The sequence below is a fragment of the Merops nubicus genome, unplaced genomic scaffold (genome assembly GCF_000691845.1).
Source record: "Merops nubicus isolate BGI_N331 unplaced genomic scaffold, ASM69184v1 scaffold6305, whole genome shotgun sequence".
In the NCBI taxonomy this organism is placed as follows: domain Eukaryota; kingdom Metazoa; phylum Chordata; class Aves; order Coraciiformes; family Meropidae; genus Merops; species Merops nubicus.
This window is the reverse complement of record NW_008607695.1, coordinates 70,512-96,028: the sequence shown is the minus strand read 5'-3', so window position 1 is coordinate 96,028 and position 25,517 is coordinate 70,512. Positions and strand designations below refer to the sequence as shown.

The 25,517-nt window shown below is 36.9% G+C and overlaps 1 protein-coding gene across 1 annotated transcript in view; it reads right to left on the bottom strand.

Moving 5' to 3' along the window:
* ADCY8 (adenylate cyclase 8 (brain)) overlaps positions 1 to 25,517 on the bottom strand; it is a gene marked incomplete at its 5' end in the record, with an annotated part of 93,331 nt that overhangs the window by 23,560 nt on the left and 44,254 nt on the right. The window contains 5 exons of the mRNA XM_008940030.1: positions 182 to 271; positions 3,543 to 3,744; positions 10,340 to 10,440; positions 17,688 to 17,885; positions 23,319 to 23,589. Of these exons, the coding sequence (XP_008938278.1) occupies positions 182 to 271; positions 3,543 to 3,744; positions 10,340 to 10,440; positions 17,688 to 17,885; positions 23,319 to 23,589 (862 nt within the window). The remainder of the gene's footprint in view (positions 1 to 181; positions 272 to 3,542; positions 3,745 to 10,339; positions 10,441 to 17,687; positions 17,886 to 23,318; positions 23,590 to 25,517) is intronic.

Here is a 25,517-nt window from a genome sequence, read left to right as displayed (position 1 = left end):
TAATTTCTTCTGTAACCTGACTCTGCTTTTTCTACCAGCATATGGAGAGATGCAAAGATTCAGCTTCACAGTGTTGAGGAACATGACCACCACCAGAACATGGGTCACTGATTCCAGCTAGCGGTTGCCATGTACCCTTTATGGATCCATGCCTCAGATTCAAAAGTACCCTCAGAAATACCTCAGGACAGGAACAGATGTCCGTAAAAGATGCAGATGAATTGAATGTCTGGTTCTTGAGGGCTACTGGTTTGTCAAAATCACACCATAGCTGTGAAGGAAGAAAACAAAATCAGGGCTATATTGTGCACGGACTACAAAGGACTTTTGTCACTGGCTGGCTGGGCTCAGAGATAGAACTGGCTGACCAGCTGCTCTCCATGCCAGCTTCCTAACTGGCACCAAGGACCAAATGGACAGTCAGAAGACATATTGTGGAGGTGAAATGGAAAGGGGAGAGCTATTAATTCTATAGACGTTCAGCATGAGTAGCCTTCCTATGCTCTCTTGTTGCCAAAGGGGAAAGACAAGCTTCTCCAGGAGGACTGAATTTTTGACTCTTCATTACGTTCTCAAAACATTTATACTTTGCTATAAACTATAAAGAAAATTACTAAATTGGGAGCATAAAATCTGATTGTATGTGTGTACTTGTTTGCAAGCATTTTTTTCGTGCTATGTTGCTATGGACGGTGTTATTGTTCTAGATGTGGAATAAAATCCCACAGCATCATGTAGAGCTGGCTCATGCCAAAACGTAACATGGTCCCGCAGCTGCAGCTGTGATGCCTAGAATGGAAGGAATGAAAATTCATGATGCAATGGTTTTGAGAATGAAATACTGCTTTTTGCTCTTAGGACCTGCATTCATTTTAATAGTATTTTAAACCAAGTATCTTAAATATGAACAAAATAGCAGTGCTGAGTTGCAATACATCATGGTCTTAGAGTACAGGAAAAAACCATAAATTATTTCATATTTTGATAGTTAAAGCAGATGGAGTCCCCTGTTACATATATTAATCCAATCTGAATGTTTATACTAGGTCATTTAATCAACCCAGTATGTACCAGCCAGTTCCTCTGTCTTTATTTCCAACAGAGTTAGAGAGCTTGTTTAATGAAGCCCAATTTCTTATCATTGAATTCTAATGAATTTTGAACCTGGAACTTTCTTGTCTATTCTTTCAGCAATTCAGTTAGCTCTGCAATGCAGCAGCATATTCTGGGATGTCTCTGCAGTCCTCCGTAACAACAGGTAGTTAATGGTACCTTCTGAACATAAACTTCTGAAAGTTTATGAGGCATACAGCACCTCTCTGCAGGGCAGAGTGCCATGAGAACCACTCTGAGCATCTTTTTAAAAGACCTCTAGGATCACAAATTTCATTCTAATTCTATAACAATAAGAATGCACTTATGTAATAATAAGAATGCACTTATGTAATATAAAAAACCACAAGACACATTTGCCCCCTGGTGAAACCAAAGCCTTATGGCTCTTGCTAGAAAGCATCTGAGTCTTAGTCCCCTCATACTGGGTACCTTAGAACTAAGTGGATGAGTATAGCTGCAGGGCTGGGCTGCATTACCTGTTCTTAAATGCATGCAGGTTCATCCTCAGCAAAACAGAATTTTGACATATGAAATAATGAGGTTATATGAATGTTGTGATTTCCTGTGGAGGTCAGGACTTGGTGACTCAAGTCATTGCCATTCTAAATATAAAGTAATAAATCTTAACTCTTTACCACTTTATACAAACCTGCTGGTATGACAATAGGAAGAATTACATTTATTTTGACTAGTTTTGGATTATCCATCCCACAAGGCTGCAGTGGACACAATCTTAAAAAAAATATCCACAAGTCAGGGGAAAAACTTATAATATCTGTAGGAAACTGGGTATAGGTAGCCCATTAGGGTTCATGATGTTTCAAGAGCAAAATTAATTCTACCAAAAACTTTCCTGACAAATATTTGTTAAACATGATGCAAAATACTCTAAATTCTACAACACTCCCTAGTGATCTATATTATATAATGTACCCCTGTCCTTATCTTCAGGAAGTTTTCAGCCCTGTTGAACTTCCTGTCATTTACAATATCTATATTTGCTCTGTAAGGATAGCAATCAGTGGCTATATTCTTCTTCCTCTGACTAACTCTCCTATCAGTGACTGCTTGGTGTCATTAAAAACCCAGGCAGATGCCGTGTCCTTGCATATTGGCAACCTAAATTAAATCGTGGAAGAATGACAGCAATAGAATGTAATAAGGTCTCATATCTCTTAGCAAAAGAAGAGGCAAACCCTTGAAGTATCAGACTTCAGCATACTTACTCCAATGATATAATCATAATTATTAGTAATTATTACAGGATAATTATTGTTGCTGCTGTGTTGTATCTAATTGATATTGTTATTACTGTCACTAAATGCTTTCCTGGTCTCATCTGGAAGGAAATAAATATTTACAAATAATAAAATTTAGATGAAAAAACACTGCTACATCCATAGCCAGAAGGGAAGAATTATGAAAATGTTACTTTTAATCTATCAGTGAGATATTTACCTTCTTCTTGGCTCAGGCTTCAACTCCTGCCAGGTTGTCTGTCATGATAATCTGCCTGATTCATGTAAAGCTGTCTCATAATTCTGAGGACATCAGGGTAATCAGGGTTCTATTGTATTTGCACACAAGACCCCACCTTTTTACCCTGTGACATTGCACAGAGCCAGGCCCACCAAGATTTTTATCTATCCACAGCTGCTCAGCAAAGCCTTTCCTCACAGATACACTTTGCCCTACATTGGTCACACTTTAGAGTCTTAGTGGAGTTGTGTAAATTAGGAGCCAAATCAGAGTAAATTCTCTGTGGGGGCAGTGGAGAGACAAAAATCTCTTAATTTGGACCAGTATGATCAAGAGAAATCTTTAGGAATGCCTGTTTTTCTGCACTTAAGATGAAGCAAGTGGAAAGGGATGATAGCCATGGTGTGGTACATCAGCTAAGGTGAATCCAGGCTGAAAGGGTTTGTCAAATCACTAAACGAGCAAGGCAAGGTATGTTTAGAATTTATGCTTTTTAACTTCTTTTTACATGCTGTAGTTACTAGCTCGGCTTGATGTGTTCAATCCTTTCTTTGAAGATATTTTCTGGACTTGTTGACACTCATCATTTCTTTAGTAATCTAATTAACGGGAGAATTGTGAGATGAGGAATTTAATATCTATAAGCACTACCTGGATTGATAGTCTTTAAGAAAGTGTATCGTCACGTGAGAAAATTAAAAATGGTGCTCAGAGGGTAGATATATTGAAAAGAAAGTAGCAAAAGGATTAAGGGAGAAATAATTAAATATTAGAAATTTAAGCAACAAATCTGTTTAACCAACAGATTGAATTTCCTGAAGCTGTGGCATTTTGCCTTTTATTTTTAAATCATAGCTGGCTCATAAACACAATAGTTAGCAAGTCCTGTAGCAAGCTTAATAATTAATAAATCATTTTTTCCTGTATAAGGTTCCCTATAAGCTTACAATATTGATGATGGCTCCAAGAAAATTAATCAGAATGGATGCAAATATAATGACATTCCTGGCCAGGTATGTCTCATTAATCCAGCAGCAAGTTTTCCGGAGCATTAAGGGTAAACATTTGTAATCCTCTGCTGTAGTGATCAGCACGAGAGCGGAGTGCAGCATAATCAGAATAGAAAACTGAATGACCATTGGTATCACCCTGGGAAGAAAAAAATAAAGAACCCAGCATTAAACCTCAATATAATACCACTGCTAATAAAAACAAATGTGTAACCTGTTGATATCAGGAAAAAGTAGTTGTCATAAATCTGAGACAATTAGTCTAGGGAAAATAAAACAGAGAAGGCAAAGATTTATTCATGTTCTATAGGTGTGCTATTGCTTCACATGGTTTCTTGATGAGAAACTGCTGTTGAAGAAACAAGCTAGGAAACCATTATTGTTAAATATATATACAGAATAGTTTGATTCCTTTGAATAAAGTGTTTAAAGCTGTAATGTATTCTAGTCCAACTTACATTATATTATTGTAAATTTATTCCCTCTTCTTGCTTAAATCTGGGACCTACAGTCAATCAAGTAACCACAAGGGAAATGTGATAAATTGCTCTACTTTGCTGAGAAGAAAGCACTCGGCAATTCACAAGTCAAGTTTCCATCCCTATTTGTGCCAGTCAATGTCCTTTTGTGTCTCTTCTCCAAGAGATCAAACTCATGAAAAAGAAAAGTTCCTGCAAAAAATAACTGTTCCTGCAAACATCTCTCCTCTTTCCTAGTGCCTTTTCACTATAAGGAGAATTGTTAAATCTGAGGTTGAAATAAGTCATCAGCATTTCTAATAGCATAGTTATACACATGCCAGTACACTACTTAATCATAATGTCTTTCATAAAAAAGTATTTTAAAGTGGACTATCAAGGTGCTCCAGGGAGGCTTCTGCATTTCAAGGTGCCTGAATGTAGGTGAGCTGTACCCTGCTCTTTAAGCCACCTGTGAACACATATTTTGCCTTATTGAAAGTATGAAGTTTCAGATTTTGCTGCACATCACCTATCCCTCTTCTCTTTGGGTGGAATGCAGTGCTATTTGTATACTTGTGCCCTGTGGCAGGAGAAATGTAAGGGTCCAAGGTGGAAACAGACATGAAAAAAAATAGCTTTTCTTTCCTTGTTATTCAGTAGGTCAGCTAGATCCACTCTCTGAATCTGAATGGTCTGTATTTCAACCTACTTGAAACTCTCTTCAATTTCAGACTATTCAAATTTGGCTTTAGAACAGCAAATTCTAAACTCATACAGATCTGAATTTGAATTTGTGGTTTGAGCCTATTAACTTAACTAAAGCTTTAACTCTTAAAAATTTCACCAGAAGCTAATAAGCATTTAGTCAACAAGAAGAGGAAACCACACGGAGATAGTGGAGAAGATACATGGACATGGCAGGACAAGCTCGAGAATCAGTCTGTGTAGGAACTGGCATTTCTTAACTCTGGCCACGTTTGCAACTGATGGACAGAGTCTAAACTACTTGCACCAATGAGACACCAAAGATGCACTGGATAGTTTATGTGAAAACTGTGAGCACCTTTTCCTCACAGTACCAATAAATAAAAATGCTTATGTTCAAAAGGAAATCTGTTTGTTGTTGTTGTTTTTTAAATAGTAGCCATAAATCATAAAAACATAAAAAGAGTTTATGTGAGGAAATGTTGGTCATGTTGAGGGAAGCACATAAATGACATATGAGGTACAGGTGTCAAACAAAGAGATTTAAGTGCAGAACTGTACTGCATGCTGTATCTACTTAATTTTAAATATTATCTTTTACCAGAATGTTCTGATTTTTAACACCCTAATTCAGTTGTGCTGATAGAGATACCTGTATATTAAATGTGATGGTGTTTAAAAGACAATATTTGCATAAACGTTATTCCTTTCTGATCATCCAAGCAGACTTGCTGGCACAATGACTTCTTAAAGTATCAGAATAGAATGACATGTAATTTACTTCAAACATTCTTGTCTATCACCTAGTAAAAATAACCAAACTAACACAGAAATATGATCAAAGTATAACATTTTGAAAACAGCAAGCAAGCCCCAGAATAATTTACAGTAATGCAGCTATGGTTTATATGTACAGCTCCTGCTCTCGGAACCCCAAAATTAATGAGGCTTGCCATGTAGGAGGCCAGAAAAGAAAACTGGATAAACAGATAACAAACAGAAAATGAGGCTGTAGTTATCAGAGAGTTTTTCTTTTGGAACATGTCTGAACTGCTATAAGATATATATGTATATGATGTTTGGTTTGGGTTTTTTTTTTTTTTTTTTTTTTTGTAGTACCTAATTATATTACAAAACATTTTGAAAAAAAATGTGAACAATATCCCTAATGAATGAAATAAGGTGAATTAAACATTAACTTCCCTTGAGAGCTTCCATGTGGTAATATTAGCTTTCACACTGTTCTGATGATGTACCACTGATATACGATGTTATCTTACACTTGGGTGAACATTTCACTCCAACAAGATTTGCCAAAGTTTTGTGTGTGATTTGAATACAGGACACAGTGGAGATTCCTAAAAAAGTCCCACCCTCTTCAATGACTTCACCCAGAAGTAAAGCTTGCTTTTGAAAGAAGGAACAGAGTAGCAAATAAAACCAAACTGGATTGTGAAGGGAAGAGTGAATAATGAGGAAACAGAGTGGAGCAGGAGCCAGAGATTTCATCCTTTGTGACTAGAAGTTTTGTGGAAAGAGTCTCAGGACTTTCTGAAAATCCCAAGGCTACCAAGTAGAGACACAATGCAATAATGCCTTGAGAGCAGCTTCTGTCTGTGAAAATACACAGAAAGCCAAGGGAGGGACAGTCAAAGCCAGGTAAAAGCTGGATAATATGCTCATGGTGAACCAGTCAATGGAGTTAAGAGGTTTCATCAAGACATCTGTGTGGTCTAGGATACAGTTCATCTCACTGTGCAGCAGTCTGTTAAATTTATTCAGACCCACTGACTGACCCCTGCTGCAGTGGCTATACTTTGAACCCGGGGTATAGACATTGACAAATAGTTATGTGAGATTAATTCTTTGCTTCCCACACTACAGCAGTATTCTGCAATAGCCTTGCTTTCCAAAGCCAAATGGCTGGGATCTTCTTCAGAACTGATAGTTGTTATCTGTATCTCAGGTGTATATGGCAGTCTGTATATGCAGATGTAGCCTACCAATTCTGCAGACCTAGCCTGACCCAGCTCTAAATGTAGCCAAATTAAGCCTTTCAGAAAGATTAGGGTCAAGCCTCAAGAGGTCAGACCTGAAGACACCAAACGTGAGTTCTTAGTTTGGACTGCCAAACACTACACGTAAGACCTGGTGCTATTGAACTAAGGTATTATAAAGGGAGCATCTAGGGGCCTAAGTCTGGGATATTAATCTAAAATGCAGAATAACCTGCCTAGGTGCCTGAGAAACCATGGTCTTGTATGTGTTCTTATTAAATATGTAGGCAACAAAAATTCTTCCACTGTAGCTGTTGCATTGAACATTGACGTGATTGTCTCTTGCCTAAGACTGCCTGAGATAAAAACAAAACTGAAGTCTGCACATCTGTGACCTCCTAGAGGATCAATCCAGTATCTGTGCTGAGATTTTGTTGGCAGCATGCTGGTAGGATGCAGTAAAGCAGAATACTGAGCCAGAGTTAGAGGAATAGCAACAAACAGCCATAATTTTCTTCTGTAAATGAGCTTCTCCAAGAGCTAGGACACTTGTGTTGTATCCTCTCTTCATTCAAGATGAAATACTTTTCCTTCTAGGGGTTCTTTTACTGTCAAGATCAAGTGAAGTTTGAAATGGAGCTTTTGTATTTCCTCTTCCTCGTGTACAGTCACAAATCAAGAGTTGGGCCAGAAGGAAGACTTATGTAAAACAGAAGATGCAGATGTTTAAATGAAAAACTGCTGGAAACTTGGTCTTCTCACTTCACAAAAATAACCTAGTGAAAAACTGACAGAAGTAAGACTAGTTCAACAGTCTCCTCTAGTATGATATATTGGCCATATGAGCATATAGAAAGTTCATTGCAGGAAATTAATCTAACTCTCATATCTCTCAGATGGAGAAGATGAATCACTGCAAGGTTGGCAAAGTAACTTAATGGCTTCATAGAGGATAATTACAGCAGAAATTTGGCATTAATATACGTCACCTAGAGCAATTTCCCTAACTCAGTATTTCAAAGAATGAAAACTATTACAAAGACTTTTAAATTCAGTGATGTGCGTGCTCTGTCAGGGAAAAGTATGAATGGATCAAATATTTATCCTGCAGGAGACAGATATGCACCAAGATAAAATTCTGAAATTTCTATGCACAGTAAATGAAATAATAGAAAGATTATTCCCTTCTTTAACACACAGATTTGGGAAACTCCCTGAAGATCTTAGTAGAGTATGTTTTACAATGATTTAAATAATGTTTTCTTTCACTGAATTTCCAGAAATCCCCAGAAGACTCAGCTCAGAAAAATATTCAAATGTATACTTAAGCAAATACAAAATTCCATCCTTGTTTGACAGAGCTCTGATGCATTCACTGAAACACACTTAAATGTCTTGTTAGCAAATGGGTAAGTTACTATGAGGAGTGTGAATTATAGTTTCTTGTTCCATGGAAATTATGTCCAGGCTTTTCCATTGTGATAGTTTACTTCTCTGGCACCTACCAGACATATAACAAATAAGCATACAGTTATCTCCAAGGCTCTCTGAATCCAAGCCGTGCTTAACTTTGGGATATCTTGTTTGTACGCTCCTACCTTGAATTGTTTTTAGAAGTGGAACTTATGAAATTTAAAGTTCCAAATTATTTCTTCATTCAATATGTTTAAGCATGTTGAAACCTTCTCACTCAAACCCCCTCATTCTGTTGTTCTAGGGTTGCTCATCTGTTGACTGCTACTCATTTAACAAACATACTTTCTTTGAGATTGAAATACATTTTTTGAAGCAGAGTATCAGAACTTGAAAAACAAAGACCAAAATTTGGTTTCTTAAATCTTGACAGTGATCTTCAGTTCCTGAAAGAACATAAGAGCTGCCATAAAGCACCCATGTGGCTCCAAATCTTCTTTCACAAAAGGAATAGTGGTAAAATATCCTTTCCCTAAATACTTTCCTCGGTTCCAGCAATCAATCTTTAAGGGCATTTCTGAGGCCAAGATTCCATAATTATGTTTAAAACCCTCTACTGCTCTTAACTTTTGGGAATTTATCTAATTTTCATTTAATATTCAGTGACAAAAAGATACACAAAACGTTTCTGAAATGCAGGGAAATACAAGACTACTGTGCAAGATGGGAAACCAGAAAATGAGACAGCTACAGGCACTGTGGCTATGTGATTCTTGCCTACTTCCAATGACTCTAGACACCTTCATGAGAATTGACAGAGATAAATCTGTGCGGATAGAGAAAATGTCATGTTGGTTTTATTTTATGTTTTGCTAGTATAGCAATGATTGATATAGCAGCAGAAGTATTTTTTTTTGAAAACAGGTTCTGTTAATAAGACCCATAAATCTTTTTGGACATACTGAGAGAAAAAAATAAAAATAACATCTACCAGAAGTGGAGAATTTTGAATGTGGATTGGGAGAATAACTTTAAAAAAGCAAACTTACTAGTTAGAGCAATATAGCACAAAAGGAACAGCAGAAAGTCAGGTACTAATCTGGATATTTTCCCAGCTACTCAGCTACAAAATATATGGGATACCATTGCTGCAGAGTGCAGTTGTCTGCCTGCATCACTGTGGTATTCTTGGACACAAACATGGTGAACCACATCTTCCACAGATGGATGCTTTACTGTAACAGAATAAACATCTTATTTCTTATACAAGTACTGTATTTTCAAGGTTGTTCTACAGGCAGATTTAAGATAAGGTTCATCTGAGTGTTAGAAACCACGTGAGAATTATGTTCATCTGGGCATCTGTGTTTTAGAAACTGCTCTGCTAAAGACCCAATGGGACCAGGGACATGTGGCAATCGTGTTCTGCTGGCTCTGCTATGACGCTAGAAAACTGACCTTAGTCCTTGCACACACTCTTGAGTCCTCACTAGTAAATAGTAGACAAAAATACCAGTTGATGGGTTTGACTGTGTGAAATGTGGACATACAGGTCTCAGCTATATATTTTTTTTTGTCACTGATAGGAATTTGTTTCTTGTTCAGTCCCAGATAAAAGCAGAAGTGAGAAAAGATCTACCAGATCACCTCCTTGCTTCTTTTTAATGGCACAAGGCTGCTTTGTCCAGCTGGGTAATACCCATCATCATCAGCAACAAAACACAACAGTACAATTTTCTTATGTAGCATGCAAGAAACACAACGAAACCAATCACTAACTCCCAAGGTGATTAGCAGACATTTAGCAAAGAGGCACTCTTACAAGTCTAGGTCATGTTTTACTTCAGCACTGGAAGCAGCAGGTCATATCATGTCAAACATTTTCAACCCAAAATTCCCACTTATCTCAGTGGGGGTTCTGCTTAAAAACACTACAACATAATGTCAGTAGTTACTACTGTCTCACATGAAAATGTGTAGCTGCAGATAATGTGATACAAAAGTAAGTAACCTGGGAAAAAAGTGAAAAAAAATATTTCTAAACACTCTTGGGGAACAAACAGCTTTTTTGGTTCATTCCATGTCAGTCCTAGAAATGTTATCCAGCTGTTTCCCCAAGAGCACCTTTAAGTAGATAGAGATATATTTCTGTATTTACCTGGAAGAAGGAAGTAAGCTTTGGATAGCGGTGATAAATACAAGAACAATGAATGCACACACCAAGTTTGATTTGAATACTTCATCCCGCATTTGAGAATACTAGAATAAAAAGAAACCAGAAGAGTAAATTAGCTGTTAGCCCATGCAGTAGTTTCTTAAGTGATGCATACAGGAGACTTTGGGAAAGTTACCAGGAAGAGCTAATAGAGCTAATAAATCAATAAACCTGAATTTGTTTTTTTTTAAAAATGAAACACAACAAATAAATCATTAAGAAACTAGTAAAATACTTTATCCAAGAGAGCAAAACTGTAATTTTTTTTTTTTCAATACAAAGTTATTTTACTTAATTTCCTCTTTTTCAAAATTATTTGCTTTAAAAATCCCCAGGTAGATACTAGGGTCTTGTCCTGCTGGACAGAATACTACATACTTAATAGCTTAAAAAATACTTCATAATCAGAAGTATCATGAGTCTCCTCACCTGAAGACCAACATTAATGTAAGCTGTGACTCTGCTTGCATGATGTTACAGAGGTGTCTCCATGCTTGCTAAGTGGAGGCCATTCTGTTTACTTCTTTACTTCTCTTTTTTTAAAAAAGTACATAGTTTTTGACATCCTGTGACTATTTGAGATATGGGTCATGATCTCTGTATCCTGGCTTATCCAGTGGCTGTGCAGAAACTCAGTAATATGTGCATTCCCCAAGGAGAAAATGGAGGTATTATGTAAAAGACCATTTGAGGTGCATTATTATAATGATTTATTACAACATTACTTTCCTCCAGCATACCAAACCACTGTAAACAATAGCAATTTCCCCTTTTATGGGAGTTACCACAAAAAGGAGCAAAAGTATATCAGTGAATCACAGTGGATCAGTTAAAGTGGAAATGTTACCCAAGTCCTCAGCTGGTATTTATCTCTGCTGAGTCACTTAAACTCCAATTGTTTACAGCAGATGAATATTGGTCTAGTATATTTTTGTAAATCTCTTTATCCTATACTGATGTTACTGAATTTTCTTCACTTAATGAAAAAAAAACCTCACAGGTGCCTACCCCAGTCATCTTTCCTCTTCTGAATAGTAGTTCCATATTATTTAATCTCCTGTAGTTTTGAAGGAGCTAAGAGTTACATGTGCAGAACAAAATGAAATCTGAGTGAAAGAGATATCAGAATCTTTCTCCAGTAGTTTGGAAATAAGGCAAATTGCAGTTATAAATGTCTAGAAAGCATTATAATTGAGAAAAAATTAATACCTATTAAGAAAAGTATCAGGAACATACATTGAAAGAATTCAGCTATGAACTGGATTTCTTACAGCTAATCTGTTCCTGAAGGAAGATCCTATCTAGACAAACTGTATTCAGTACATGGACCTTGGCAGGGACTTTATCTCAGTTACAATGGTCAAAATAACCTCAAGCTCGTGAAATGGGAAAAAGGCTTCTCTATTCCCTCTTCCCATTTGTTATGAGTAAGAGGGGTCTTATTTGCTGGCATCCTTTATCTTGACTCCTCATCTGATGTGATTAAAACCCATGTATGCTGCTGCAAGTATCATTTTGACATGATTTTTAACAGTGCTCACAGGTAACTCCACTTAATTTTGCTGCTGAAAAAGCAGAAGCACCAACCCTGAAATCACATGCAGAAAACCAGAACTGTGTCTGTTCACTTAAATAATGGAGCTGGGCTTTTCGTTTTGGTTGTGGCACAAAAAGAACCAAAAAAAAAGAATAAGGGTACATTCTTAAAATATGAAATTCCAACTTTTCCTTAGGGAAATTAGAGCAAATTAAATGAACGAGACAAAACCTGGAATTGCCTGCTGTGTTGGGCATTCTATGAAAAGGATGAATTCCATGGTCTAATCAGTAACAATGTTGTGATGAGAAATTGTTAACATCTCCAAAGCAGCGTAAACACCAATGATAAACGTAGTGCTTCTCCAGCAGTCTACTCCTTAATGACCTGACCAAGTCATTGAAGGATAGACTAAGCCTCAAGCACTTCCCTAAGTATGGGGAGACATGTAGCCAGCTAGGGCCAGTGTAGAGTGGTAGGAAGAATTGTGATGTGACCTACTCTGCAATGAAAACCTTAGCTCGATGTCACACAGACCTACCTGCACTGGCATGACTTGCTCATGGTCTGGTGGAGGCTCACCCTGGTACCTATGGAGCCCGAGTAATTTTTTTGCCTGTGCTGTGGAGGGGGCACTGCTTATCTACTGGCTAGCCCAGCCAGCTAGCTGAAACTGAGCTTGGGTAAGAAAGGCCGTGATTCCTCTGCCAAGTGATGCTGCTTACTCCTCACCTCTCCTCTCTTTTCCCAAGAAAAGAAAACTTTTCCCAAGAAAAAAAATTGCCCCCTTTTGAAAAGGGGAATACTGGTAATACAGCAGACTTTCTGTGTTCACCCAGAGAAGGTGTTTGTGCACTGGGGAGGAACATTTTTGATCTTATTCTCAGTGCTGCTTTCTGACTGAGATGGGACCTTTTGGAAGAAAAGGGCAACCATGTCTTTTTTTCTGAGCAATGGTGTTTGTACCACTGGTAAGGAGATATATCAGGAAGCTCAAGGCAGGAGAAAAAAATGGATGAACTCCTGAGAAGACCAAAGGGTAGACACAGATCTCTTGTTGATCAATGACAGAAGAGATACTGAACAAGTCCAGAGTGTGATCTGTGTTTCCTGCAGATCTTGCCACTGGAAGTTTCTGGATTGAAAGAAAGAGGTGAGGCCCATGTCTGCAAGGAATCAGCATGCAGGAAGGACCAATCTTTTTTCTTACTTATTTGTTTTCTACTTATCTTATGCATGAGAAATTCTGAAACTCAGAAACTCAGATATTTAGGTCTAATATTTATTCTAAAAACACTTGTAATGTGAAAGTGAAACCCTTTTTGTTATTCTCGGTGTGCTAACCTCACAGAAAACATGTAGACACATCACCTTTAAGGAAAATCTGATTCATGATCCCAATACAAATATGCAGGAAGACATAAAATCTTTGTACAAATCTTTGCATTGGAAAATTTCCTTAACAAAAAACACGACCAGCCTGTAAAATTCCTTGCTCTGTTACTAGGCTTTACCTTGTATGAAGGTACATGGTACTTGATAAGACAAGGGGTAGTGGCTTTAAACTGAAAGAGAATAGATTTGGAGTGGATGTAAGGAAAAAGTTCTTTACTGTGAGGGTGGTGAGGTACAGGAACAGGTTGCCCAGAGTAGCTGTGGATGCCCTCTCCCGGGAAGTGTTCAAGACCAGGTTAAACAGGGCTTTGGGCAACCTGGTGTAGTGGGAGATGTCCCTGCTCATGCCAAGGGGGTTGGAACTAGGTGAACTTTAAGGTCCCTTCCAGGCCAAAAGATTAAAGGATCTATGATGATATTTCCAAGTCACTACTACTAAGTTAGAACACCATGATGATATCTTTAAATTGTTGGAAATCTTTTTACACAGTATCCAATTTTCTTTATGAACTATTATGTATTTGGAAACTTTTAGTGTATTTTCATGCTGCTGTTAGATTTGCTCAATCTGCCTATATCCTACTTGTGAAAACAATCTCTAGAAAAATTGAGAGTAAATTAATCTCTAAATGAGATATCAAGTGCTAATGAGTGAAATACAGATTAATACAGAAAAGTCCATTTGGGTAAATAATTTATAAAATATACCATGTGGGGATTCTGCACAAATCCCTTGAAAAATGAAGAATTACAAAACTCATGTGGAAATATAGATACTGACTCAGGGAGAAAACACTTTTGCTAATGCAACTGCTACTGCTTGCTGTGGAATCTACATTTATTCTATCACCAAGAAGGACAGAGGTCAATGAGAGACATAGGAAGAGCTACCAACAATTTAAACTTCTGGGACATATGTCAGTTGTATCAACCATTGTAAACCAGGAGCTGTGCTACCTCTCATGATAGTTTGGGGTATGATGATTCCACATTTTTTATTTTTTTTTTTACTTTTTAACTTTTGAAACCTTAAAAGAAGCAAAACAGCACTTTCATGGCTAGCATAAATCTACTGCCTGCAGTTGTTTCACAATGAGGAAACCCCAAACCAATCCAGACTGTTTAAACAGAACTCTCGTATGACATTTCAGATCTATTCAAGTCACCCCAAAAGATTTATGATCCCATGGCATGGTAGTCCTGTTACTAATGCAGAAGAAAGAAATGTAGTTTTTTGTTCCTACAGTTACTCACTTCCCTGTGGTTTGAGATACAAAGCATTAACACAATTCTTATTGAACAATGTTAACATAATACTTCTTGCTTGGAATCTCAGCTATGGTTACTTGTTGCTCTGCCTACTCAGTAACTGTAAAGTCTGGGATGAGAAGTACTTACAGGTAAAAAAAAAAAAAAAAGTATTAGGCAGATGCCAGTGCTGCCTAGACTAGACTAGACTAGAATCCTATAGTTCTGTTTGGAAGAGACCTTCAAGATCACCAAGTCCAACTGTTAACCCAGCACTGCCAGGTCACCACTAACACGTCTCTAAGTGCTACATCTACACATCTTTTAAATACCTCCAGGGATAGTGACACCACCACTTCCTTGGTTAGCCCGTTCCAGGGCTTTACAACCCTTTCTATGAAGGATTTTTTCCCAATAGCTAATCTAAACTTTCCTTAGCACAACATGAGGCTGTTTCCTCCTGTCATATTGCTTGCTACATGGGCAAGGCACAAATTATGATGGCTAAGTGTTGATGGCACAGTTTTTATATAGGAGAAATTACTTCAGAATTGCCTCTGAATTGAAGCTGTCACTAATCTGAACAGAAGGTGAGTGGCAGCACATGAAAATGACAGTGTGAGATGGGAGGTCCACAGATATATACTATCTATTTGCTCGGCAGTGCTGCAGGGAGCAGCTCAGCATGCTGATCTAGAAGGTCATGGAAGCAGTTGCAAAATGTTAATGACTAGAAGAAAGCATAATTCCAGACTGAAAGGTTAAGGGTGGGGAGATCAGAGGGAAAAGGCTTCTGAAATAGCTTTATGAGACTCAATTTAAATATGAGGGGGTTTTGTTTTGGTTTCTAAATGTGCAGGAAGAAGGGAGAAAGTGATAGTAATATAACATGGAGAAAAAACCCACTACTTTCTGTAGCAAAACAGTCCACAGTGGTTTTTTTTTCCATGACTGCCTGTAGAATATGGTTTAACAGTGAGGTTAGGGGTACAAATTTGTAATTACTGCACAGGCAAACAAGGAACGAGGGGACATTTCCCACATTGTCCCACAAGATAATGCCTCTGCCTGTAATGAAGAGGACACTTTGATTCACCTTTCCTTAATCCACATCAATCCTTTTCAATAGAAAAATATCTGTTGTGCACCCTGAACACAACAAGCAAGGAGGCTGCTAACAAGCAACTATACAGCTACTGGAGGTGGATTAACCAGAGCAATTAAAACAGTGATGATATTTTAAAAATTTTATTCCTGTGTAATGTTAAAAATGAGCTCGATTTAGAGGACAGAAAGAAGATTCAGTCCACTTTAAGGGAAGGATTTTCTGTTTGTATTGCCTGTGCTTACTGGTTGGGACTAGCGCCTAAGGAAATATTGAATGAAAGCACCATTTTCTAAGCACTGCAGCACAGATTGGTATTGGAAGTGTCATACTGAGAAAAAAATGTATCAAAACTGTTCAAAATGTTGACTTTCTTCATCCAGATGCAATTCAAAACATTATTACTATTTAAAATCTGACCTATGTAATGTGATGGATTACAGCATGAAAGGGCTTTTTCCCCTTCAATTGCTTAAACTGCAATTGAATGAAAAATCTCCCCTTTCTGTACAGGTTTTTCTTGTGGCTGCTAATTATGAAGTCTAAAATGAAAAGTGTTTGTATTCTGAATATAGGATCTGATTCTGGGCAGTGTCCTTTTACTCCAGCCCATGGTCAGGCCTCATTTTGTTGATCAGTAATGTAGGTTCTAGGTGAACCATTGACTAGCTTGCTCATTCAGCAAGTTGTTTGTGACCAGGCTGTTTCCTCTTTTGCACACACAAAAAAATTCTAATATAGCATCCTTCATCTTCTAGGTTAAATGTTGTTGTCTTGATTTTTCACCTTATCTTTTGAACATGTGCCTTGGAAGGATTAAAGATTACTCATGACTTTTGGGGACTTTATATGGTAATTCACAGGATATCAGTAATCTTGGATTTCAGTTCCTCTGGATCCTTGTCCGATTGAAGGAAATATCTTAATATCTTCAGTTGTGGCAGTAGTGGTTAATTCAGCTTTGGGGATTCTACCTTGTCTTACTGTTATATATGTCCTCATGGGAAAGCTGAATCTTTTTTTTTTAAAGACAAAATTAACCTTTGTTTTTCCTTCTGCAAGATTCCTTGTGAAATAAGGGTTTAAAAATATGTCAAGCAGAATTTTTCTTTTCCAATGGTTTTCATTATGCTTTCACCACTGATACCACCTGAGGACTGGTCTCCCGTAAGTCAGGTTAAAAGGTTTGTTTTCCAGTGGAGGTTAGCGTGATGATGGAGAAGGGGGGCTCCATGCTTGCAAACAGACCTGCTGTTGCTGCATTGTGATAACACACAAGTCAATGAAATAATCTGAGATTGTAGAAACCCTCCCCATGGCATCACTTTGCAAGGAAAAGTCTCCCATTGCCTTTTTTTTTTTTTTTTAACTTATAACTTACGTCTGGATGTAGACTGAAATAGAAATTAGTGAGATCTTACTGGTTTTGAGAAGCAGCAAAGACATGAACAATATTTACTTCTTAGAAGTAGATGTTAAAAAAGGGTGTTTAAAATAAAGGGTTGACAAATTAGTTTTGACTTGAAATAAACATAGCTGCTGCCTAGAGGACATCAGATGGATCCTATGACTAAATGAAAGAAATGTATCTATATAAATATAGATATATGTTTTGTATAGAAGTGTCAGTTTATTAATATGCTCAATCATAGTTTGTGCCAATGCAACCTGTCATCTGACAGAAAACTGCTTGTACTAGACAGCAATCAAAACCCAGCAAATGGCTGTTGTTTTCAGAGGCAGAGTTTGCTCAGTGTAGGCATTTTCTGACAATGAAATGTAACCGTTGCAGCATTGCAATACCTCCATCATGACACTGTCTATTATGACCTCTAGCTTAGTCCCAACTTCTGAAAACTGAAACAAAAAGAAAAAAAAAAAAAAAAAAGAAAAAAAAACAAAACCAGAAAATATACAATGCAAGCTATAACCTACAGCTCCTCTACTTCAGTGGACATTCATTACAATTTGAGTTGCGAATAATGCGGCTACCAAGACCCAGCTACCTTATGCTCCAGGCTGGAGTCTTTAAACATCAGTGAGAAAGGCTTGATATGCTCTCTTCTCAATTTATCGCCACTCCGTAAGTCGATGGTGTGCTCTATTCGCTTGTTAATTTCCTCAGGCCCAGACTGGACATGCAAAGCTTGTGCAAGATGGTTTGGAAGCAGATTTATTGAATTTCTTGTTAGGGCAGCCAGAGTCTAGGGGAAAGCACATGCAAACAGAATAAACCTGCTGGTCCCCTTGGGTTAAAAATGCAATGTTTTAGTTCATGTTGCATTGCAAACCATTACAGCATTCCATGCAATTCGTTCAATGAAATCTATAGAAATGTAAAATAATAAGTCTGTTCCACTAAACACATACAGTAGGTCAAGGGGAGTACTTTAACGCCCTCTTTTTTACAGGCTAGGAGGTTTGTTGATGCACTGAACACTAGGACTATATTCTTCTTTCCAGATTCTGCTAATTAATTATTAGAGCATGCATGAGGGGAGCACACACCAAAATCACAGCGGGGCATCTAACTCAATGGTGTGTTTTAACAACTGAAACTAGAAGCTACAGAAACAGAAGTCACAAAATGGGAGTAATGATGTCTCTCTTCATCTTAAAGTTACTGAATGTGTGTAGTTAAGGAACAGATCAGATAGGCAGGAGTGAAGAAGGTGACATTTCTGATTACTTCAGCATGGTTTCTCAAATAATATGTTCTTCTTCACTACTGATATATTTCAGCCAGTCTAGATTACAGTTAGTGCATATGATTTAGTTTAACTGTAATTCAGATTATTTTATATTATCTCAAATGCATTACCCCTTTGGTATTTCATCAACTAATTAAAAAAGAAAACATATATTTTGCACAGCTTCGCAAAGGAAAGCTAGTGGACATAGTATGGAGGGTGCTTCACCTTCAGGACAGAGGTAGAGTTTGTTTTCATGAAGAGAATAACCTAGTCCATTTTCATGGTATTAGGACACAAACCACAGTGAAGCAGCACTTTCCTGCTTGAATGAAAAAATAAACTCTACTACCTGTAATACTGCCAAGGGTTAAGAAATGTTAATGAATGGAAAAGATATAAACCTTCATACATTGCAGCATAAGACATTTCAGAATCATTATGGGGAAGAAATACACTTCTACTTGAGAAAAGTCATCCCACAGGTCCTTGACGGAAAACTCTTCTGCTTTATGTTCTACAGGGAATTGTTTGGAACAGGAGTTTGTGAGGTATTTAACACTAGATTTCTCTGGAAATTATACAGGGAGATTTCCCTCATTCATATTCAAAGGATTATCAGTAATTACGTCCTAATGAATTTTGGATAGCACATTAAAACACACGAAGGGTCTTGGGTACTTACTGTCAAACCCCAATTGACAACTTTGCAGTCCTAAAATAAAGTGCAAGGACTCTATAGTCACAGAGAGTACCTTGTTTTCTCATATTTCATCCTTTGATGGGTAACTTAAGATCGCAGTAAATAGGCACAAAAGGGTATCAGGACAGAAATCTTCTGTCTGTTGAAGTGAAAAGTAATCTTCCTGTATGCTTTAGTAGAGAAAGGACTTCAGCAGAGAAGGTTTGGCAAACAGCTCTATGCAAATCTTCTCATTTTCCTTTCAGAAAATCAGTATCACCAACATTTAGAGGAAAAGAGAAAAATCAAGGAAACTTTTCTCATACTAAAGTTTCAGATATGCCTGAAAGTCTTGGAGCTAAAGTGGAAACTAAGGCTAGAGGCAAATTCCAGGGAAACATTTTATTGAGTCAACTGGACAAATAGTGTACTAATACCCACTAAAGTACTACTTTAATTTAGGTATTCCTATCTGTTTAAAACTGAACCATGCAGAAATTTATCAGTTTGTTGTGGTTTAAATCTTACAAGAGGTCACTGATGTCACTTGCAAAGGACAAGATCACATCAAATGTTGCTGTGTGCATTAATTCCTCAGAATTAGTTCATATTGCTATATCTCCACTGGAAGTGAAGGTGAAGAAGGTCCATAATGTTTTGTTTGGGCATTGCATTTTATTTACATGAGGATAACAGTCTCAATTCATTCTAGTAGGTGACTACATTTTCCTTCAAAATGTATTTTAAAATCCATTAGTCGAGAAGACTCTCTTCTTGCTGAATGTATGAAGTGGTTTACAACTCGTGATAAATGAACATGACAGAATACTAGCACTATGACAATGGTGCCAGTAGTACTGTTGCAAAAATGGACTTGGAAGTTGTGTTTATCTTCAGAGGATAACACGGAAACTATGAGTTGAGTTTAGTGGTCATTCTCCCATGCACCTATACACATACTTAAGAAAACAGCTTTCCCGTCATTAGTAGTAACAATAATGAAAAATATCATGCAAATTATTGTCCCAAGAACTTGTTCGAACCACATTTTATCTCTGTATCCCCCTCCTTGTTCTTCATCTTTCAAGACTGTGTTATACCACCATAAAGAAGTATCGGTTGCCCCTTTTACCTCACCTACACTTTCGTGAACAGCTGTACGGAAGATATAACTGTGAAACTTAAGATACAAGGGACTTTTGAACTTTCCTGATGCTGACAGTAATCATTCATCTTGCAGGATCCATATAAGCTTCTGTTAGGAAACAGAGGAGTCAAACTTGCATCTAAGACTAAAAGTCAGGATGAATTAAAACTAACAAATAATAAAATGCCAACCTGAAAGATATTTTACATAGATTTTTAAAAGGTGGCTAGTATTAGATTTTTTTTTCTTCCTGTAAAGTTTTTGTGCAATAAGTCCAATCCCAACCAGAACAAAAATTTTTAATCAGTGTCATTTAGAAAACTCTAGGTAATCTTTATTTTTTTTATACAAATTATTTATATTTTTTTTTTTTTGATGCAAGCATCAAGTCTTGGAGGGAAATAGGAAAATGCAAGTCGAAGAGACAGGATACAGGCAGAATTTGATTGAAGAGGAACACAGATGAAGGTGTTTAGGTGCTTGGTGTCTAAGCTTCCATTACTGGCAATATACACTCTGGTACTTCCAGCTGGCCAAGGCTATGTAGCTATGGTTGGCTGGTAAGCCCTAGGGTATCCCGGACAACAGTCTGGAACTAGGAAATAAGGCACAAGACCTAAGGGAACCCTTAGTTTTGGTGATAACTATTAAAAGTCACTGCAGCCACCATTAAAATATGCTTATACAAGATATAGAATCTTAATATGCTTTTCTCCTAATTTACTTATTACAGGCCCATCAGGTGCATCCAAAATCACACACAGTGACCACATTTTGTAAGGCCCAGTGGAGAATTCCAACTTCATCAACTATTTTAGAGGAGGCCATCACTTTCTTAACATAAAATAACTTCTGTCTAGCATTCTTTGCTTTAGTAAAGAAGCACAGGCACTTGTGTCAGTAACAGAAGACTCCATCCATATTGTGCATGGTCTGAATTCCAGAGCAGGCACTTGCATCCTTGTCCTAGTTATCCTTGTCTTAGAGTAGTTATTCTGTTTCTTACTCATATCAACACATCTTCAACTCACTGACTTGTACTGCCTATAGAAAATGAGTTTGAGGTAAAGAATATGGATTGTGATGAATTTGATGTTGGCAAGTGAACTCATGAGAGACTTTGCCATTTCATATTCTTCCAAACATAATTGCAGTTAAAACTAAGACACGGATCAGAGTTGCTTAAATTTTGGTTTACTTATATTGGGTAAGGAAATAATTTAAATTCTGTTAGGAAATATTCAAATATAAAGAGTGATTTATTGCTGGGTTGCCGCTACTTGGATTCTAAATGTCTTCTGCTGCCAGTGACCTCTAGGTTCACATAATTATTGATATTATATGTTTATTCTGTCCAAGACTGACACACCTCTGGAAAAAGCTACTATATCCTAGTATAGTTTAAATCTATCCTCTGAATTTTGAGCTGAAATACATTATGAGCAGTAATGCCTATTGTCTCAACTTTAAAATTGAAAATTACATAATAATTGAATCACATGGAATAGCAGATTTTTAAAATCTCTCTACCAAAAAGCTTACTGTAAAGCTGTATAATATAAAACTACAATTCTTTCCAGCACAAAACTGCGCTCTTAAAAAAATAGTGACAAACTATTCTAAAAATGGATTGTTCATTGCCATATGATAAAAATCTGCTTTAAACCAACTATTTAGTTATGCTTATTTCAATGCTTTTCATGGGCTTTTTACTTGCTTATTGGGTGGAAGTTCAATAATCAAGTAAAATATTAGTCCTTTATTTAATCCCTTGTCTTTGGTAGTGTCAAGGTCAGGTTTAGCTGAAATGATCCACGAAATGATAGCCTACTCTGCATAGATTTTTTACAGTACATTATCTAGAATATCTTAAAGGGAATGAAGAAGAAACAGAGAGATCATAAGATATTCACAGCAGCATGCACCCATACCTCTGTTCCTGATGAAATGAGAATATAGCAACAGATCAACAAAACACAGAGACTACTAAAAGGCAGTGTACATGCAGATACACAGATGTACAGAACATATATAAACCAAGTGTTTTATATAACAGCAAACTATGCCATGCTCCAGTTCAGTTAGAAAAGACAAAGACACTGCCATGGGCTGACTGTGAAGGCTTATCACTTCTGAGCACGTTGGTAAGAAGCAGAAGAGGGTTAACAAAGCAAGACCTCTATACAACAATGCTTGAAGTTCAACAGACAGTGCAGACAAGTATGACTAAGGATGTGCAGTAGAAGAAAGGATATATCATGTCATTACAGGTCCCTCAGAGAAATAGAAGAAAACTCCAGCTGACCTTGTTTCATAAAGACTCATCAATCTTTCAAATGCAATGAAAAGAGTGGTGTCTGTGGGCATTTTAACCTTTCCAGCTTTAATTCCTTTAAGCAAGCAGATTTCACAAAACTATTTTTATGACTGTACAAGAATTGCTGGTTCCCAGGGTGCTAGCTGTTAGCCATTAGCAGTGCTTTCCAAAAAACATCTGGTCAGGAGCAGTTGGCATTATCTCATATTCCTTTTGAGCCTGGAGTCCAACTCACTTGCTAGTGAACCTGAATTAGGTCTTAGAATCTGAGTTTGCGATATTTTTTATTAAAAATGAAAACTGAAGAATGGACAAACTGTTTTCACGTGGTTTTTTCTTAAGACAGATCTTTTTTTCTTTCCCTCATATATCAATAACCAACACTACAGTTTTTCCTCTGGCACAACTCCAGTTCACTCATCACTTGACTTTGATGACGATGCCATGAAGCTGTACAATGAGTTACACATTCTGACTAGAATATTCCAGCTAGTTTAGTAGCATTAGCTTTACTTTTAAGTTTACTTCTTTCTGGACTGATTCAATTAAAACTAGGCTGTGTAGAATTTAATTCGAGTTGGAAAAAAAAACAAAACCAACTAAACCTCTGGTCCACTGGCATTTCCCCAGTTTGGCTAAATGATTTATTTCTGCCCTGAAACAATTTGTTTAATCCTCTGCTGTTACAGTACGTGTTAGAATAAAGTTTAAAGATGAATGTCTCTCCTCTGAGGCTTCCATTATTGAAATGCACTCAAGCATGCGCTCATACTTCATGACATTAAAGGAAGTTTGACTTACGTTCTGTTTTCCCACTATATTATCAAATGGAAGTTCAGGGCTCCAGGAACCTTCGGTAAATGTTGCTCCACTGTTTCTCCTGTCGGAAGAGCTGACAGCCTCTTTCACAATATCTTCAGGCAAAGTCAACAGACTCTCCTCAGGCTGTTTAATTAAATAAGTCTCAATGTTATGTTTCCTCAAGAATTCGTTACGCTCTTTGCCATGACCTTCTTCAACTTTATAGTCTCCATTCAGGCAGTCCAGAGTGGCTTTGGAGATGTGAATTCTCCTGTAGAAGTGAAATAAAAAGTAACAAATACTGATTGTGCTCTAGTATACAAAGGTAAGAAAGAGTTTGTGAACTCCATATCATTTTTGACATGATAGACAAATAGAAGGCTTTTTTTTGTGTGTGTGTGTATGATGATTTCTATAAAGAAAATTAAATAGTGTATTCACGACGAGCTTCCTCTGGGGACAAATTCTGTCAAGACATGTTCATATCAGTAGGATCTCATGAATGCACAAAGTACTGTCATGGGAAAAACAGCTTGACATTAATAAACACAGTAATAGTTTAATGGGAGGCCTTCCTGAGTACCATACTATTCATAGTCAATGAAAATTGTCACTTCAGGCAAATATGGTGAGAGAAAAATATATGGTATGCATTAGAGAAGTTTATGTGAAGCTCTTTAGTTTCCTTCAGTTACATAAGGTAGCTTAAGTAGCTGAAATTAGAGGTCTAGTTGCATCTGAAGTAAATAAAAGAAATAGGGAAACTACACAAAGGCAAGTGAGATGATAAATTCTGGTAAGACTAAGTGGTGAGTTCAAAAAGCTTTTGCAAAAGTAAAGTTGCATTTAAGAATACAAAATTTTGCAAAAGCGTGATAGGGCTTCCAACCAACATGCAGATGTTTGGTATATGGATTTTCTTCACTGTAATTATGACTACTTGAGAAGGACAGAAGAAAATTCAAGTTTAAAAAAAAATATAGGTCTTTCTTATTTCTATTTTTAAGAAATCTTCAAGTTCCTACATGTAGGCAAATTGCAGACACCTCTAAAACACATCCACGTGGTTAGCCATGCTATACTTTATAACACAGCATGATAATTACAATAAGAGGAGACATTCATTAGACATTTATCTAACTCAAGCAAAGAAATGTAGTGACTCCATTAAAATTGGCTCATTTTTCAATGTTTGGATACATGGTTCCTTCTGAAAGTGACGTAATTCATACGTGAAGAAAGACTTCTAAAATTCATAGTCAGCTAAAATTCTTGATCATTTCTTCATTACACATGCAGAGGAATTTTTCTCAGGCACTGCAGATTGGCTTATTTCTACTGAAGGCAATGGTCCTAGCATAACCCTTGGGAACTTTCTTCAACTTAAAGGATGTCACTATGGGGTTAAATTGCATAAAATATTGATGGAGTAAAAGGCTATACATACACGTATGATGTGCATGTATTGCCAGAAAATAAAGTGCTGGTTGTCTTCAAGCAGTGTGAAATACCCAGGAATCAGAATTTGTCACAAGATGGGTCTCTGTGGAATATTAAATATTGTACCTAATTAGAAGTTCAAAAAATTGTACCCATCTCAGCTAGTTTTTAACCTGTCTCAGCTTCTTTCTGAAGTCAACATAGGTTTTGTACAACTTTCACCATCTGAATTCATGCCATTATGATATCTACAGAGATTAGAACTCTTTTGTAGTCAAATGTCTGTAAACTGACAATAAAAAGTAGCAAAAAACATTTCTCAAATATAAGCAACTTTTGGCCTGGACTTAAAACCAGAGCATACGGCTAAACTGATTTAAGTAAAGTATAAACAAAACAAAACAAAACAAACAAACAAACAAAAAAGTGATACATTAGTTGCCAGGGTGACTATCTTTGTACTGAGTTTCAACTAATATAATTTGTGAATATTGCATTATAAAGCCCTGAAATATGGATTTTATAGTGAAAACGATAACAACTCTAACTAGATCGTGGAGCTGGCTGTTGATGTAATACCATTAAATGGATCAAATATTAATAGTTGATAGATTAAAAATATTTTCTGGTTTCCCTTTTTGTGCAGCTTGCTTAAAAAAAGGTTAGAAGATATAATGGAGAGACATCTTCCTAATTTTACACAAATAAAAGAAATTTGGAACATGAGTATTGAAGTCAGAAAAGTATAGCCTGTCCTAC